This window comes from Daldinia childiae (assembly GCF_008694065.1).
Source record: "Daldinia childiae strain JS-1345 chromosome Unknown Scaffold5, whole genome shotgun sequence".
NCBI classification, from domain to species: Eukaryota; Fungi; Ascomycota; class Sordariomycetes; order Xylariales; family Hypoxylaceae; genus Daldinia; species Daldinia childiae.
Window position 1 is genome coordinate 173,903 of NW_022984646.1, and position 18,364 is coordinate 192,266.

Here is an 18,364-nt window from a genome sequence, read left to right on the forward strand (position 1 = left end):
CATATCAAGAAAGAAAAGAAAGGAGAGCACGAGAGAATATGGAGAAACTTTTCTAACTTTTCTGATCATTGTCCAGGTTTCTTCAACTGAAACTCACCTTAGGCACGATAGCAACGACTTTGGGTATAATCTCGACGCGGCTAGGCCATACAGTAACCAATCGAGGGTACCTATATCTCATCTCAACTCAGTCCCTCAATATCCCGCCACAATACCTGGCGAAGATGTTATAGCATCGTACCGCCATAGTCAATATCCCTACGCAAGTAAATATCACTACTCCACCGTGCCGGGATGGACGAACACATATTCGGACGAAGGTGTGGAATATAGCGGCCTTAATTATCCATACCAGATGATAAGCCAAGAGCCTGCTCACATGGTACAAGGATATGGGCGATACGGCCCAGCAAAATCTGTTTACGTTGATCCTGAAAGTCCTCCGTATTCTTTCGGGAGCTTGGCTCACCGCCCAGTCGCAAGCAGCGAATCTCCTACTGGATTTTCACTGTCCGGAATGGCCGCTTCTCTTCCTAATGCCCCTGACCGCGTAGTTCCGTCAGACCGCCTTCTACCGCAGGTTAATCGAACTCTAACAAGTTCGTCAAGCTATCGTGCGGATGGGGTCACAAGTTACTCCGGCTCGAAGACGTCTCCGAGTAGTTCGTTGTCTGAAGTGAGCTACGGAAACTTGAACCCTAGCTTTGAGTCTCAGTACTCGGCCCCGAACACGCTGCCATCACAACGGTCAGGTAACCAGAGTGATACGACTCCTTACCAACCAAATACGACTCCGGCATCAGATGCCTTATACACATCTAGTGACCAGTCACTTCGATCTACCGATGATACCAGCACAAACTTCAGCTACATCTACAGCGACAAGCTTGAAAGTTCTCGGCGCAATTCGCAATCGAGCTGCGGGGCAAGCGGCGGATCTGTGTCCCCAACGGCCATGTTTATGTCCCGGACTCGCATCATACCCACGCCCCTTCATCCCAAGGGTATGTCTCTTCGCAAGATAGTGCAGTAGATGGAGCTACCACGTCGTCTAGCGAGGAGGTAGCAGCAGTAACGGCCCCTCGCATATGCATATGGACGGCCACCGACGATCTGCGGGAAACCTCCGTGGGGGATAATATCTATGGCCTTATGTTTAAGCGTCCCCGGTTGGTTGAAGAGCCGGGTGATGGCGGTATGCGGTGCGACATGCTCAGGGGGGGAGGGGAGGGGAGGAGGTAGGGAGCGGGACCAATAAGTCCCAGCCAGCTCAGTCAGCGAGTATTGTACGAATTCTTCTGGTCGACCAAAAAAAAAGAAAAGAAAAGGAAAAAAAAAAAAAAGAAATCCCACCCATACATAATTCATACTGTTAGGAACACGGCGACGCCTAACGAATTTACCTTTCTCGCGATCCGGTTCTTCTTTTCGTTTACCCGAGTCGACGGCACCAGGGTTTTCTGCCTGAAGACAGCTCTCTCTTGGTCCCATCACTCTTTTAATATCTTACAACTTACTTCATTATCCAGTCCCTCAAATATCTATCCCCATCCTACTCATAACTCCTCTTTCCTCCTCCTCCTCCTCCTCTCCGATAATACGTGTCATTTCATCTTGCATGCATCGGGTGTTCCTTGCGGCGGACGAACGCCTTTATGGCGCCTCTTCCCACCCTCCTCATCTTTTTTCCCCCCTAGGACCCTTTTAAATACTGGGAGTACAATACAACAAATCCCGGAATTTCTCCAATCCAAGTTGAATCCGGCGATGTTCTGGCTTTTTCTCTATGCTATGCTACTCTCCTCCCAAGTTCCGAGGGCCCGGATGCTAGATAATTATTCCTAGTGGGCGAGTAGAATCCAGAAGATAAGCCCGATCGATGTATGGCGCTTCGTGTTCTGGGGCTGGTGGGTTGCGCGAAGATGTAAGTCACGTACGGGTGCATCCCACTTGGGAACTCGTCTTCGGTAACCCCCTACCACATGCATGGCGGCTCGGCTACATCCCCCCGGTCGACCCCATTGCCGCCCTTCTTCTTCTTCTCGTCAAAATCCTTATCCGCGTGGCAAAGCAGGCGCTACGTTCTTCGTCTAACTTACGCAAACTCATCTCGGAGAGGCTTGTTTCAAGACGCTAGGAGTTGGAATAACTATTCTTTGTACGCGGCGCAGGATCGGTGTTTGTATGGTGTGTATGTGTGTATGTGTGTATGCATGAGTGTGTGTGCGTTTTTTTGTGCCGGTCCATCTGTCTGCAGCTATTCCGCCTTCATTTTGCTTTCATTTCTTCTCAACCCCACGGGTCTTGTTTTATCTCTGCTTGGTCAAAATACCATACATATTAGGGCGTGGTCTTATTCATCTGGTTGGATCCCCAAGATACCTCTTTGCCGATTTTTGGCGGCATAAAATGGATAGCTAAGGACGGGAAAAAGAGACTGAGTGGAAGAAAAGATTAAAGGCCGGGAACCCTCCTATTATTTATGCCATTGCATCGAGCAAAGTTATACAGCTAGTCAACGGCAGGAAGGCTCAGCATTGGCTTTTATTGTCATTTCTAGGTTTGGGGGTAACCCCCCCAGTCTGTACCATTTGCTTTTTATTTTTTATTTTTTTTTGCTTTCACATTTGTTTTACAGGAATACCCAAGAGTATCTAATAAGGCCTACTCCTAGTAATGGCCTGGTCAGCACAGCATGTTGAAAGAAAGAAAAGCACCCATCATAAAGGGAAAGAAATGATGTGAATCAACTATAAGAGATTGTCATAGGTCACCCTAGCATGTTTAAGCCAGATAGGAGAGGAACTGTGGTTTGTAATGTCCCCTTTTGGAGGTTTGAAGTGGGACACAGTTTATGACACATTAGATCCCATAGAGCATCTTAAGAACATAGTCTTATTCCTTTCAATTGAACCTGACAATACATATATCCTTCTTGCCTAGGTCCGTAATGTATCTGGGTGTGTTAGGAATAGTAAGTAGAATTTGTAGTTATCTTAGAGGACATATCTTGAACGAAATGATGTAGGAATATAAATTTAGTTTCTCATAGCACATATACTGGAAGATTAATGAGATGATTACCATGTATTGTATATACTCTACTGATTGTCGGGCTGTAGTCTCCTTGAATACACCTTATAAACCACTGAACATCTCACTAACAAAAAGCTCGTCCGGGATTATGAAATCATCGTACTCTATGCTATTGATGCTATTCCCATCAGATTGGATTGGCGTCACAAGCTTTTCGACAACCTCGGCATGTTGTGCTAAGCATGTGTCGCCAAGGTCCCAACCTGAATTATCTCTATGACGACGCAATGCTGAGATTAAATCCCATGCAAGTCTGATAGAGCTACTTTTTGAGAGTTCGTTCGGAGACTTTTCGATTTCAAGCGCACAGCGCAAGAGGATCGAGACCGTTGATGAAAAAGCAAATGCGCTCACAGGCAACCAGAAGTCACGCAATTGCTCTTCTGAAGTTCTTGGACCAAGAAGACAATGTGCTCAGCCGTACTCCGAATACTTATATGTTGGTTGGCTAAGCTGTCATCGTTAACCTCGTCCCCAGATCGGACACCCTCCATTCGAACGCGATGAGTTAATAATTTAATGGATAGATATGCTAATCGGAGGTTAGGCTCGCCGGGAATGTTAAGAAGAACACCACGAGTTATGACCTGGCGGACATCGTCTCTTAAGCTCTCTACCCATCTGTTAAGGCGAAGCTCCAGACTATCGATTGGCGTATTGACCTCTTTTCTAACCTGATAGAGATATTGCAGGTAGTAGTCAAGAACATCGGTTAGCTCTGAAAGGGCAATGAAAATAGTCATAGCATCATTCTGCCTTTGTGAATCTGCTCGGTTAAGTTGATACTCAACCTTCGGCTGGGGAACGTTGTAGAAGGAACTTTGAATATGCGGTGGTGTGCCACAAGCTAAGCTTAACCTACACGTCAATAAGCTTAAACTCGATCTTTTTCGGTTTTAGGTATATATGGGTTTACCATTTATCATGAATCAGTATTGTCCACCATGTATACATTCGAAGCATTTTCTCGGGCTGTGGTATGTCCCAAGAAAGGGGGTTATGATTCAAGCCAAGAGAGTAGGCCAGAGACACCGCACTCCCAAGTCGGACACCATTACCTACTATGGCAGTTGTTGGTCGGCCTCCAATATTCAATAATATTGCGGTAATAGTGGAAATTCCTGGCGAGAGGAAAAGCTCCGACTGTAGAGCTTCGCTGGCAAGGTTCCAGATGAAGCGAACGTCCGGAGACCTTTGTTCTGCAAGTTGGGGCTCAGATTTCCAGTAGACTAGACTATGCGCATAGAGAGAAGAAAGAAGGGCTGGGGATAATCGCTCCTTGGTAGTAGAATATTGCCTTCGGAATGATTCCTCATTTAAAAGGGGGAAGCAGATATTTACCTTTTGAAAATAACTTAGGAACACAATTAGTCACTCAGTAATTATTTTTACCTGAAAAGAAGACTGTGCTCACAGGTCAATTAACTGCTGTGTCCATGGCTCGAGTAACTTCTCAACGACTTGACATTTTGAATGTGATGGATTCGCATTCATCGTAAGTCCTAGGGGGCGCTTTTGTACTACCGTGAAAACAACTTGTCGGCTAAGATTGGTTCCCTTTGGACGAACCTGGTGTGTAATGCAACCGTCGCCGGCGGCAGTAGATAGGTAGTCAACCAGTACTTGACTATCTCCAGTCATTGCAGGGCTTATTATATGATTTTCATTTTCTGTTTCTTCAATTGATAAGGGAGTTGATTGGGGCTGAGTATCATGATGATAGTTATAAATAACGGGACGAATCCCAGAAATGCCGGTATTAGCCCATGTGGCATTGACAGTGATGTTGGCTTCATTATCAAGAGTGGTCGAGTGTTCATTTACCCCATCGTCGTAGTCAGTAACATCCGGAATGGATTGAGGCTGTACAGTGTCTCTTCGAACACGAGTCTTTTGAGCTCTAGTGTGCCCCTTAGTGGAACTCGTCTGCTTCTTGATCGGAAAAGAGCACACACTCCCATGGACCTGACACATTAAGCATGATGCTGAATGGGCCTCGATCTTACAGCGGGACTTCCTTTTCCGACAGGGAAGACAAGCCGGGCGTAGATGAGATCGGTAGGGCCTTTCCCGTGGACTCTGCGACTGCATGTGGAGCATGTATTTGGCCGCGGAAAATAGTAACTGAGGTATATTGTTTTTAAATCCGGTGTTATTAGGCCGGGAAATATTAAAAAAAAAGGGGGCGGGAGGGGGGGAAGATTTTGGCTACTCCCGAGATGTGAGAGACCCAAAGCTTAAACTTGAACTGCAATGGCTAATAGCTCAGATCGATGAGAAATAAGTAGACATGATGCATCGCATGAACCCAACTCGTAGATGTCTATTTCTCCAAATGTGGATCTACTGAACCAATACTTTATGCAGCTTTCATCAGCAGAGCTTCCTACTTGTGGAGACTTATTGTGCTGATATATGAATTTCCCGCGGCAAACGCTACTCCCCTCGGAATCGAATCGAGGTAAGGAAGTAGTAAGATTTTAGATCTCTATCTCTCAAAAAGAAATCGTGTAGATATCTATACATTAGACCTAACTATGTGTAAGGCATATACCTATACAGATTAAGACTCTATCCTAGACAGTTATTAAGTAAGGCAAGCTTACAAAGTGTAGATGGATTATACCTATGTCCTTTTAACAAGGAAATATCATACTACTTGCTAATATAAAGGCATAGTGCCCGGTGTAGCAGCAAATGCCTGTTCTAGCAACTGAAGGCCTTCCTGTATCTGCTCTCTTGTGATGGTGATCGGTGGGGCTATTCTAAAAATTCCACTGAAGCTCCCATGGCTGCTTAGATTGGCCCAAACACCGAGATCGTATGCCTTGTCCGCTATAGATCTTGATAACTCCAGCGCTGGTGCCCTCGTCACTCGATCGGCCACGATCTCAACACCAGCCATTAATCCCCTTCCACGCACATCTCCAATGCACCCGTACCGCTCTTTCAATACCCCGAGACCTTCATGTAGAATCTTTCCGATGGCCCTAGAATTCTCGACCAAATTATCACGCAGTACGACTTCCAAGACTTTGTTACCTACCGCGGCAGGTAGGGGATCATTCACCTGCCGGGAACATAAGAAACAGCCAATTTAAACATACAAGGTAAATTCAGGCACTTAACTTACGTGGGTTGTATAGAAGCAGTAATCTCTCTCGATACACACTTTCTCTATCTCCGAGCTGGTCACGACGGCACTTAGCGGAAGACCGTTTCCAAGAGTTTTGCTCAGCGTCAATATATCCGGGACTACGTCTTCGTGAAGGATAGCCATCATATCGCCGCAGCGCCCGACGCCAGTTTGTGCTTCGTCGACGATTAAGAGCATACCCCTCCTCTCGCAATGGTTCTTTAGAGCCTTCAGATATCCCGCAGGGAGGACATGTATGCCCGCGGAGGACTGGATGCACTCTACTATGACAGCAGCGAGTGACCCGCAGGAAGCTTGATCGATTAAATTCCAGCCATAGTCGAGCTCGGTCTCCCAATCGTACGATCCGTCTGGATGGCGAAATATGGATCGATATGCGTTAGGAGCTGGTAGCATATGCATTCCAGGCATGAGAGGCCCTTGACCTTTTCTTCCGTAATGATACTGGACACTAAGAGCTTGAGCAGTCACTCCATGCCATGAGCCATTCACGGCTACAATTTCAAATTTACCGGTATAAACTTTGGCCAGCTTGATTGCCGCTTCGTTGGACTCACCCTAGGATACAAGATTAGTATTGGCTTCATATGAGTAGCTTATCATTAACATCAGTGCTTACTCCGGTGGATAGGAAGAAAGCCTTGTCTAGGCCCGGTGGAAGTAACGAACAGAGTCTCTCGCCTAAGGTTATAACAGGGGGCGAAACCATCCCCGAAAAGAGATGGTCAAGATTTTCCGCGTGGTCGACTATTGTCTTCACAATCTCGGGATGTCCATGGCCCAACAAGCAAGACATCTGTCCAGATGTCCAGTCAAGGACTTTGTGGCCTGCTGCCGTATATACGTAGAGGCCCTTGGCACCGCATATGACATCTTTCATGAACTTAGTTCCATAATTGAATAGATATTGCGATGCTTTCTTCTGAAGCACTTCTTGATCTTCGTTTCTGTAGAGCCTTGGTACTATGTCATAGGATTGTGTCATAGTGCCGGTGCTCTTGTCAGCGAGTTCACTTTGTCCCGTCCCCGATACCATAGTTATCTGTTTCGTTCAGAAAAGGTAGTAACCCCTCTAAGCGTATGCGGATATACTATCTCAAGTCACCAGAGGAGAAAAAAATAAAATAAAAGGTAGCTTTCCAAAATTTCCCCCTATGGTGATTATTGAAGCGGCCTACTTTATAAATAAACCTAGTTGCTGAGGAGGCGAGTGGGTTATCCGGGGAGTTTCCCGCGGACTAGCTACCGGACCCGCGGAGAACCAGCAGGGTGAATACTAGGGGACGCACTCAACGACGAGGAGGTTAATATCAAGCAGTCTCCTAGACAAAAGCCAATTTTTTTACAAATATTCTTCATTATTTACCATATGTAGTAGTTATTAATAGAATACCCTTTACATTAGGTAACTACATGAAACGGCAGTGACTTAATTGAAGGCATGTTATTTGCTTCAAAGTAGTATTTTAAGTTTTAGATTTGTTTATTTTTAATAATTACCCATTTTATATTTCGAAATAATCACACGTTTAGAGCCTTGATCCTACATTGCAAGTGAAATAACTTGTACCTATGAGATCGCTAGATATCACATCAAAATAATCTCGTTTGAGCCTCTATGAGTATCTAACGCATCTCTTATATGACAAAACCTTCCATTTCCGTCAAATACCACAAAGGGCCTTTTCGGCCTACTATACGAAAACGATTGCACAACACTTATTAAAAAATTCTTTATTGATTAATCATATGATAAGGGAATCGTCGTCAATCCACAAACTACATTGTAGGTAGTTTACCATCAGTACTGGTACTTAATTAGCATATTTAGGTCTAATCGTTAGTTAACAATACTCGAGAAGCGAAGAGAGGATGTCTGACCTTAAATTTGAGTACGTATTTCGTATTTTGTTCCTCGATCTTCGCACCGAGTTTGCTTTTGGCTTTTGGTCTATACATTAGGTAGTTATACGGTATTTTGTAATAGGAAAGGCTAACTTGTATCAATTGGTTCGGCATCACGGACTTGACGGACCTTTTGCAAACATATTTTGAGAGTGAAAAGCCGAGACAATTTAAATTTGAAAAGACTGTCGGGAAAGGAGCTTATGGCATAGCATACCGACTCATACATACGCCGAGGACTCCCAGCGGGGGGAAAGGCACGTCATATCGCCTTTGTCTGAAGGCGGATCGTGAAGGCGGGGAATCTGGTGAAGGAGGTAGCGGAGATAGCGGAGGTGGCGGAGCTGGTGGAGCTGGCGGTCTCACACATGAGAGCATGTATCTTTCGGTTCGTTGGAATCTAAAAGCTTGCGGAAACCAAACTCACACGCTTCTAGATCTTACAATGGGCTAAACACATCGTCAAACTCATACAACCACCAAATGACCCTCTTACTCGACAATTTGAGGCGTCGAGCCCCACGGACTCAGACCGGGGGGGTGGATATACTCGAGTGGCTAGAAAAGTAAGTAGTTGAAGTTGTTCAGGACAGCATTATGTCAATTCCATGCCCTCGAATTTCCTTGCCAAAATTTTGCATCTTAGATGACATTTTCTTCAGTGGAACGGTTGGCTCGTTTACCGATAGAGCTTATGCGAGAGGTCGACAGCTCCCGAATAGGATGTTATGGAGGTTCTTCTTGTGCTGTAAGTCTTAGCGATCTAAGATAGTAATATGCGGTTATTGCGTCGATCTAGAGGCTAATAATTGGCGTCGCAGTCGTCCGTATAGCAATCGCCATGGCATGGCCACCGCCCGGGCCTGGGGATGACGGCGGGCAGCAATTGGAATTTATCAGACCAGGGCCAGCTAGGAGAATAGTGCACGACGATTTGCATGACGAGAACGGTATATCCCGCCTAGAAAACCCTTGAACTCTAGATAGCTGACCAACATCTAGTCATGTTTTTTTCGAACCGGATGATGATGATGATGATGAACACACCTTGACTGATTATCGATCGACTTTGGACTTGCGAAAGAATATCCGGGTCACGACAGGTAAGTCACTTAGAATTGTCTAAGCATTAAGTAAAAACTAACCTGGGTACCTAACGTATAGGAATTTTTTGAACAAGGGACCGCCTGATAACCTTTTTGATATCGGAGTGGTGAGTTTTTTTGATCTTCGTATTTCCCATTCCCTTTTTTCTAGTTCACCATTTATTTCCGCGAAGATAACCTAATTAAGTTCTAGCTCATGTCCGGGCTGGCAACACTTGACCGCCAAAGTTCACTCGGCCTTATGCCAAGATCCGCAGGCGGAACAGTATTCTCCAGGAGGCGGGTGCCCCGGGATTCCTGGGCAGCGAAAATTTATGATTCCAGATGAAGACCCAAACAATACTCTAGATCCCCAGTTACGCCATTTAATTAATATCTTGCACCGCAATCAATCCTACCGACAGGCCGACACTAGAAGATTTGATAGATCCAATTGTGGACATGATGAACGAGCGGGACGAGGCTTGGTACAGATCGCACAATATGAACGCCAGAAATGAAAGCGACAACAATATTGATAATATGATTCAAGAGTTGATATTGGATGCTTGAAAGGCGATACTTCTCATAGTATACCACGTCGTAATATATTGCTTAAGCAAGATGTATATTAGTTATTTAATCCTAAACTTCTAGTTATAACCCTTTCGTTATTTTCTGAGAGCAAAGATAGAACACCACGTCAGCCAAATTATGATGTAGTAACGGTGTGCTCTCTCTTTGTCATGTAAAAGTCATTAGTCCACTTTGCAATTTGAGACACAACGTCTGCTTGGGTTTTCTTAATATCTGGGTTTACCGCATTTTGGACACGGAGGTCGTTACAGTGACGCGAACCGGGGATTAGAATACTGGGAACATTTGTCGTGGAAGCTAAGGGGCCTCTAGGCCTAAAATCACTGGCGACTGAGGCTGACCTCCATGGATCAAACTCGCCGTTCACCCATAGGAGCCGGGACTCGGCGTCCAAGTATTCAGGCAACTGCCAGCCTTTGGTATGGGCATTGATGTCTGACGCTGTCTTACCCAATGCGCTCCCATAGGTGAACTCTCCCTCGTCCGGAAAAAATAGCCCACATTGACGTTGCCAGTAGTCTGCGTTGGCGAGACGTGAGAATACAGTAGAGCGGTTTACCGGTGCGCCGCTGATTTTGAGCGTTAGGTGATGGGGATTGGCTAATGATCGAGAGGAGGTTCTTACGTTTGGTAGTAGAAAAAGGGGTCGTTACAAGTCATCCATACCCAAGTACGACCGAACCCATTCGCTTTGGTTTGGTCCGTGAACATTGGGCTAGAGGAATTGTATGTGTCGAAGCATGCGGTGTTATAGTCATGCTTCCACTCATCATAACCGTAGGAGGCACAATCTACTTTGTTAGATTGCGATGGAGAGTGATAAAATTTGCAAACTTACACCCTGGCAGGTAATGAGCTTTGAACCACTCAGCAAAGTTAGGTAAAGCAATTTCAAGGCCGACCCCACGAGGACTACTACTGTTAAGTGGAATGGTTGAGTTTGGGGAAAACCCCTCAATGGCATCACACCTATATAGGTTGCGTAAGCTTTTCTGAATTTGCAGCTATGGAGTTGTTCCCCATATGAATGACTTACATCTGGTAGAATTGAGAATAACCAGAGGTGAATTGAATACTCTGCCAAGCCCAGATTGGAGATGATATTGCCCTGAAAAGAGGGTTAGAGCAACTTGTACTTGATAGAGGAGGATCGCGAGAATACATACGCAGCTACATCATCGAGATGTACGATATCTTGGAGCTCGAATAGCTGCTTTAAGCTGGCAGTATCTTCTTGAGATCCGTTGGTAAAGATCTTGTCAACATGATCAATAATGGCGGCGTAATCTTCTGAGCAGTTTTTGGGCATGCCTTGTTGGATAGGGTAGAAATATTGCCAGTAATCGAAAATCGCCTCAACGGGACCACTACTGGAATGCGTCGCCCAAAAAGTCCCGGGTGCAAGACTTTCGATCCAGGCACCTAAGGCACCCGAGTAGGAACCGCCACTCCAGATCCAAGGGGCATTGGATGCGTTCGATGTGCCATCTGCGTCGAACGGTAGCTTAACGGTTTGGGCAAAATTAACAAAGTCGGCGACAGATTGGTCCAAGTTCAAGAACTGAAGGTTCTTCGTTGTTTGGATTTCGTACGGCGTGCTGTTGCCCCAGTATCGATGCTCAACTAAGATAACTGCACCACCAACTTCTTTGGCGATTAGACCGGTGAGGGCTTGGTCAGTCATGTACGACACATAGCCCGTAGCAGCGACCTCGCCAGGGGTAAATAAGATGACGGGTGACCCCGGGCCTTTCCAGAAGGTGGCATTATACCAATAGGTCTGGTTAAAGACTCCGAAGTCTGGATTGTTGTGATCGATGTATTGCTCAAAATAGGTAATGCCTGTGGCAGACTGCCCGGGATCAGCGAGCGCGGCTAAAATATCTTCACTAACATCTTCCGATGGAGGATAAGGAATAGGAGGCGTTAAGCCGAACACAACCGGCAGACAGATGACGGAGAAGAAATATTGAATGATAAAACATCTCATGGCGACAGCGACAATAATACTGACCAAAAGGAGAGGAAGAAGGGAACCCCGACGGCAAAAAGAAGATATGGAAAGGCTTGCGACTTGGGATGGCCATTGTGGTGGGTGAGACAGATATTTATTATTATTTACTTATAGATTACTTATAGACAATAGATAAACGCCTCGACCTACGAGGGTGGGATTTGATGAGATAGAGACTGCAAGACATAGCCTTCGAATGATAGGTAAGGTTATTAATAATAATATAGTTCATCATTTATTATAGGGAAGGAAATGAGACAGAATCATCCGTAATTGTCTACATGATACAATATGATGCAGGATTTAGAGTGAAGATTGTGCAATGTATGGAAGCATTAATATGGTGGAAGTGATTCAGGTAGCTAGATCCGATTGGCGGGATTGATTAGGTAGTGTACATACGGGCTTGCATTATATAAGATCAGCCACATGCGGGAAGCTCAAGCCACAATAGAGGTTTTAGCTTCCATATCATCCATCATCAATCGTTAATCAAATCTACCTCTCGGATTAGATTCCACTCATCTAATTCCAACCTCGGATCCGGACTACTTTGAAGCTACTAGCCCGACTTACGTTGCGACATTCTATTTAACTAATTGACTATCTGCGCGTTTGATATATTTTCAAGATGGGTCTCCTGAGTGGCTCGTCCGAGGCTCCTCCAAGTATGCATTCTATTCCATTTTCGCATTTGCGACTACAACTACAACTACAACTGCTGACCGGAACCTACAGAAGCTACACGAGAGGAAATGCGAGACGCCAAACTTCCCCTAGCCTACCGAGATAGCTGCGCGAACCTCCTCATTCCCCTCAACAGATGTCGTGTCGACACATACTACCTCCCGTGGAAATGTAGCGTACGTGGTGTTTCTTTATTTCCCATGTATGCTCCAGTTAGTATCCGGCTAGGCAAACAACATACTCGTTATTTTTTACTAAACAGGACGAGCGACATAGCTACGAGAAATGCCAGTATGCTGAGTTCAAGAAGCGTGTAGCGAGGATGGACGAGCTGAGGGAGGCCAAGGGCGGGGCACGAAGCAATTGAAACCGGCCTGCATTTCCATGTAGGTAGAAAGGGAATAAATCGACTTGTACATATCCTAAAACCCCTCTACTAGTTGTAAGAGGTATTATTCGTCACTTGCCGAAGGGCAACTACTTTTAACTTGCGTTCCGGACTCTCTGCGTTTCGCTCGTTACTTAAGAATGATACTAAATGTTTGATATAGTTACCCTATAATGTTGGAGTTGCGTTTCTGCGCGATTACATAAATAGTATATCTATCTGTATAATATGCACGTTTCCTTGGTGTTAATCTTAAGACAAGGGTTGTCGCCCACCTTTGTAGAAATTATCCTATTTGATATCTTTGCTTACCTAGACTGGATATTCTCTACTGCTTCTAATTATGAATCTTGCTCAAGACTTCGATCTTCACTATGAGCAGAATCGTTCATTTTCGGTTGTCGTGTTATTTCATTTTATTTGCTCTAGCTATTAATTGAACTGAAGCAACTAATCTTATGGAAGAGTGTGGAATATGACACTGGTAGACTATTTCTTAGCTACCTAACCTATTATCATCCATTAAACCAACCTCGTGCCTAAACAAAACCAACTAGAATCTTGAGCTTGTCTTTCTCCGAGGTTTAATCGGACTAAAGGTGGAGACTGATGCTGCGGGAGAAGTCGACAGAGGTCCCTGCGACGAGGAGATAAATTTCCTCCTTTTTGGAGGTTGAGGTCTGATAGGCGCTGTCACACTTCTCGCGTTGCCGTTTTTGTTATCAATCCTCTTATGTACCCATCCATTACCCCTCGGTAAACTGTCCGGATCAGGAGAATAAGTCCGATCAACCTCGTCGTCAGCGTAATTCTCGGTATAGACAGGTTCTGAATCCGAAGACAATTCGACTACCTGCGTTCCAGGAGGAAGTGTAAATTGAGATGACTCTTTGGGAAGTTTTCGTTTCTTTATCGGTGGAGGAGAGGTTTTGATTGGTGGAGACCTTGAAGGCACTTTAACAAGGCCATCCTCCGCAACACCGTCGAGACCTCTCCTTTGGCTGCTCTGCTCTAAGCTATCCGGAACTCTTGAGGAGCTTGTTTGATAATCCGACGTGTTATCTAACTTCTGCATTTCTTCTTCGTAGTCTTGATCCTTTTGCGCTCGGGTCTTTTGCGATCCATTGAAGGGTAGAGACTGGGACTGAGACTGAGACTTGGATGGGCTTTGTGTATTTCGTGAAGTGAGCGCTGTGCACCATATGGTATTGATTGAGGACAATGAACTAGGAGTTGAGGGTTCTGCTGACAATCGTAATTCTGATTTTTGCGGCGTTGTCTCTTGCCCGGCGGCCGACTCTTCTTGGAGAAAGGGCGTAGGTGTAGGGGTTGAAACATCCTCATCTGATTCTAGGTCTTGTTGGTATTCGGTATCTAGAGCAGTGGAGATGCCATCATCTGTGATTTTAAGAGAATCCGGCTCTGTAACTTCCATGTGTAGGGTATAATCCAGCTGCCGTCCACTGCGAGCACTACTCACTGACGAGGGGGGGATAATAGCTTTAGACCTCACGACTTTTGGTGTCCCGGCAACAACTTCATCTTCGTGACTATCAAATAGAGGGGCCGATGACTGTCTAATACTAGGAAGTTCCGATTCTGGAACCTCGACGTCTAGCCTGGTGGATGGACCATCCGAATCGGTGTCGCGGTTGGAAATATCCTGAACTGGTAGTTGATTAACATGTATACTTACGGATTGGTTGGCACTCTCGTGTAACTGTTGGGAAGGGCTATTGACCTGCGAAGGATTAGGCGATGATGTGCTGTCGTGTTGTTGTACCTGACCCGATGTAGAAATTTCGACGCAAGTAACGCCGGACGTATTTTCTTCGATTGATTCTTTTGTGCTAGACCGTTCTCGTTCTGAGTGTACGTCGACTTTTACGTCTTTGGCGACGGCTAACGGTTCATTCCTTGTATTTGAGCTAGCTTCAGGGAGGGAGTTAGCTACACTAGGGTTCTCATTAGGCGCCATGATGGAAAGAGGCTGTTGAAGAATTTTAGGCTGCTGCATTTCGGCAAAACCGATAGTCCGAAATCCTTCGTCCTCTCCTTCATCTTCGTCGTCGTCGTCGTCATTGAGATCTGGCGCTTCGAATTTGTCATATATCCGCTGGCCAGTATTCTCGTCGTATTTCTTCTGGTTTCGATCAAGATATCGATCCCTCTTAGCAAGACAGACCTCCAAGCCGGTAGCGTCGTCATCGATTCTGACCACTACACCCGTCACGTTAGAAAGCTGCGGCTGCCAGCTGGTCGCCGACGAGCATGACCACTGCTGCCAGGTTATCACCATTCCAACTTGAACTTCCCCAGGACGTAGAGCGGGAAGCGCCGATAAATCCGATGGCAAGGATGGAAGATCATCCATGTCTGTAAACTGGCTCGCATCATTTATAGGTTTGTTGGCCTCGCGGGGTTGGTATGCCTCAGTATCATCATAGTTGAGTTCGACGTCGGCATCATTGGTGTAATCGTCCATACCGTTGAATGTGTCATCGTACCCTTCTTCGTTCCACATGTCAGATTCTTCGTGCTTTCGCTTCTTGCTTGAGCGGTTATCTTGGTAGAATTGTCTTTGGTTTCGCTGTGCTCGTTTACTTTGGCCACCACGCTTATTCTTCTTCTGCGACCATGAGCTTTGCTGTTGAGGATCCCAGCGCTGAACGAATGGAAATGGGGGTTCGCTGAGCTGTACCCCTTCGTAGCAGCACTCTACGGCTCGATATATGATTTTGTCTTTCCAGCACCCAAGATCATCCTCCACCGCCGAGACGTCTTCATTTGTTTGGCGCGTATTATCCTTTCCCGGGCCGAGTCTTGGGTTATCGAGCGGTCGAATATCCTTCATTAAATTTTCCCGTAATTTATCCTCATCTTCTTTTGTTTTGGGGTTACGAAGACCCAATGCACCAAGAAGGAGTCTCCGACTGGCACCTATATCTACACGAAGCTTCTTTTGAACAGAAGCTGATGTATCTGCGTCTTCGTCTACAGGTGTCATCGACGATGTGTCCGGCTGAATAACCTGAAGGTTAGGTTCGTTGTGTTCGTCAAGCTTCCGTTTTGTTGACGTGGACGTTCTCGATGACTCGTTGAATCGAGTAGGAGGACCAATTTCTATTCCGCCACTAGCGATTGCATTTAGCAGCTCCTGCCGCTTAGCTTCAAAGAGAGCCTTTTCGTCTATAACAGACAACCCAGTCTCCTCGCCTGTAGACGTCGCATCCATAATCGTACCCTGCTGCGCTACCTTTTTTGCCTTATTCGCGGCTCTTCGGCGGGCATTTCGCTTTTTCGTCCTCTCGTTACCAGCTCCGGGGGGCACTAGCTGAACCTGAGGAACCGTATTTGGTGGTTGTTGTGAAGGCTTAGTTTGCCCGCTTCCAGTGAACGAAGTTTGGACGTATGCTCTAGCTGTATCGGTGTTATTGGAAGTCTCTTCTTCGCTTCCTGACCCAGATTTTGATTCAGCTCCGTTAGATTCTCCATCAGAACTTTCATCCGAGGATATGTCACTGCTGTCAGAAGTCTCGTTACCACTTCCGATTTGATTTAGGTTGTTATCATGGCCGAGACCTCTTTTTCGGCCGAGCTTTTGACTATTGGATGACTGACGCTTCAGGGAGATTTCTTCTGGACCATCGTCGCTATCATCACTTTCATTGTCCAAATCGCTTGACATATCATCACAGGAACTCTTAGGAGAGCTATCTGCCGGACGTATATTACTATCGTCATCGTCATCGTCATCGTCATCTTCATCATCGCTATTGTCGCTTTCATTGCTGCTATGGTCGCTATCATTTGATGACATATCTTCGTCGTCGTTATTGTCAGAGCCATCATCTTCGGAATCACTATCACTTAAGATTTCAGAATCTTCACTCTCCGAGCTGGAACTTGTAATGCAACTCGACGTATCGTCGCCCTCAACTGTCTTTTCAGGGCTAGTTTTATGGCCGTTTAACGTTGCGGACGTAGTTTCACTCTCGCCGCTCGCCTTATTACTATTAAACGAGCTAGATATTGCAGCCATCTGCGTTAACCCCCTGCCAGAAGTAATTGATCCAGGTGGAAGGCCTCGGTGATCAAACTGTCGTACAAAAGCAGATACTTGCTCTTCGTCTTCGTCATTTTCATCGGACATATCCTCGTCATCGTGGGCGATGTCGTCGACAATCTCCTCTTCTGGGTACGTAGTAGGAATATCTTTTGTTGGGCCATCTTTTCGCGATTTTCGTGATTTTGGCTTTGATGTTGTTTTCATAGACATTGACCCTACTAGTAATGCGGATTCTGGCAGCTGCGGTACGAAACCACTAGCTAGAATATCGTATGCCGATTTAAGATCATCGCCGGAAGTTGCTAAAATCCTCTCGCAGATGCTTACTGGCGCCGAGGGGAACGCAGCTTGTAATGCTGATACCTTATTGTGATCTTCCTTAGTTGAATCCCGCGCATCTGAAGGCTCCTTATCTTCCACAATAGCATTATCTTCTGCCAAATCTTGGAGTTCCTGCTCAAGATCATCTTCGTCGTTCGACATTTCTGAGTTCTGCTGATCATAATCATCCGATTCAGAACCGTCACTGTCTTCATCTGCCTCTGCTTCATTGTCGAAGTCGCCATCTTCTGTTTCGGCATCGATAAAATCGAACTTCGGGTTAAATTTGACGCTCGGGAAGGCTGATTTGACCGCCGGGCGCTCGCTATTAGTGAGAAGTAACATAGGTGTATCCTCGTCGTCGTCTAGGCTATCATCTAGGCTCTCGTGAGGGTATAAGAGTCTACGGCGCTTCTGCGGAGGTTCGATTGGAGGTCGGCCGGTCGGGACTCTCAGGAGGCGACGCCCGAAAGGGATACCATCAACGAGGTGTCTGCCGTCGGAAGAGATCTGATGTCGACCGCTGATTCGACGACGCCTGTTGTCGTCCCGATCGAGGGCTCGAATAAAGACTCGATCATCAGGTTTAAGGACGGTCCGCACAGGTTGAAAATGGAGGCATTCGAAACTTGTACCGTCTTGATCGCGCAGTTCGACGACGTAGTCTTCTAACCCTTTCTGGCCGATCTCTAATGGAAAGGTCTCGTTAACCTTCTCGATAAGTTTTGAAATAGTCGGATTGCCTTCGAGAGACACATTCCACATGAGTCGTTCTTCCGGAAGGCCATCCCTACGCACCACCAAGCGTAGGCGCATGTCTTTCTCAGCCATGATTACGTGTGCCCTAGACACTAGAAGAGAATGGTGTATATCAGATAATTAAAGGATATAATTATAAGGTCATGAGAATGATTTGTGTTATTTATTAGTCTTTGGTGTAGAGTAACCGTTGACCCGAAAGGGCGACTTTATTTTGGAGTGAAAAAAGTGGCAGATTTCATTGCTTGGGTAGACCACAGGATAATTACACGAGGTGAAGTCTCAA

General features: G+C 45.9%; 5 protein-coding genes across 5 annotated transcripts; 1 reads left to right on the forward strand and 4 right to left on the reverse strand.

Annotated features, from left to right (window-relative positions):
- Nucleotides 1-4,008: 4,008 nt before the first annotated feature.
- Nucleotides 4,009-4,737, reverse strand: GL218_05216 (uncharacterized protein; the record flags this gene model as incomplete). The annotated part of the gene is made up of 2 exons (XM_033581864.1): nucleotides 4,009-4,450; nucleotides 4,511-4,737. 2 exons carry the CDS (start codon nucleotides 4,735-4,737, stop codon nucleotides 4,009-4,011), a joined length of 669 nt encoding a protein of 222 aa, XP_033434887.1.
- Nucleotides 4,738-5,758: 1,021 nt separating this feature from the next.
- On the reverse strand, nucleotides 5,759-7,289 carry GL218_05217 (2,2-dialkylglycine decarboxylase; the record flags this gene model as incomplete). The annotated part of the gene is made up of 3 exons (XM_033581865.1): nucleotides 5,759-6,166; nucleotides 6,230-6,811; nucleotides 6,873-7,289. The coding sequence occupies 3 exons, from the start codon at nucleotides 7,287-7,289 to the stop codon at nucleotides 5,759-5,761; spliced, it is 1,407 nt and encodes a 468-aa protein (XP_033434888.1).
- Nucleotides 7,290-9,955: 2,666 nt separating this feature from the next.
- On the reverse strand, nucleotides 9,956-11,830 carry GL218_05218 (putative serine protease K12H4.7; the record flags this gene model as incomplete). Its single annotated transcript, XM_033581866.1, has 5 exons — nucleotides 9,956-10,409; nucleotides 10,466-10,631; nucleotides 10,679-10,809; nucleotides 10,877-10,948; nucleotides 11,007-11,830. The coding sequence occupies 5 exons, from the start codon at nucleotides 11,828-11,830 to the stop codon at nucleotides 9,956-9,958; spliced, it is 1,647 nt and encodes a 548-aa protein (XP_033434885.1).
- A 655-nt stretch (nucleotides 11,831-12,485) lies between these two features.
- GL218_05219 (NADH dehydrogenase [ubiquinone] 1 beta subcomplex subunit 7) lies at nucleotides 12,486-12,908 on the forward strand (the record flags this gene model as incomplete). The annotated part of the gene is made up of 3 exons (XM_033581867.1): nucleotides 12,486-12,522; nucleotides 12,593-12,717; nucleotides 12,804-12,908. 3 exons carry the CDS (start codon nucleotides 12,486-12,488, stop codon nucleotides 12,906-12,908), a joined length of 267 nt encoding a protein of 88 aa, XP_033434886.1.
- A 574-nt stretch (nucleotides 12,909-13,482) lies between these two features.
- On the reverse strand, nucleotides 13,483-18,150 carry GL218_05220 (uncharacterized protein; the record flags this gene model as incomplete). Its single annotated transcript, XM_033581868.1, has 1 exon — nucleotides 13,483-18,150. One exon carries the CDS (start codon nucleotides 18,148-18,150, stop codon nucleotides 13,483-13,485), a length of 4,668 nt encoding a protein of 1,555 aa, XP_033434518.1.
- Nucleotides 18,151-18,364: the final 214 nt, after the last annotated feature.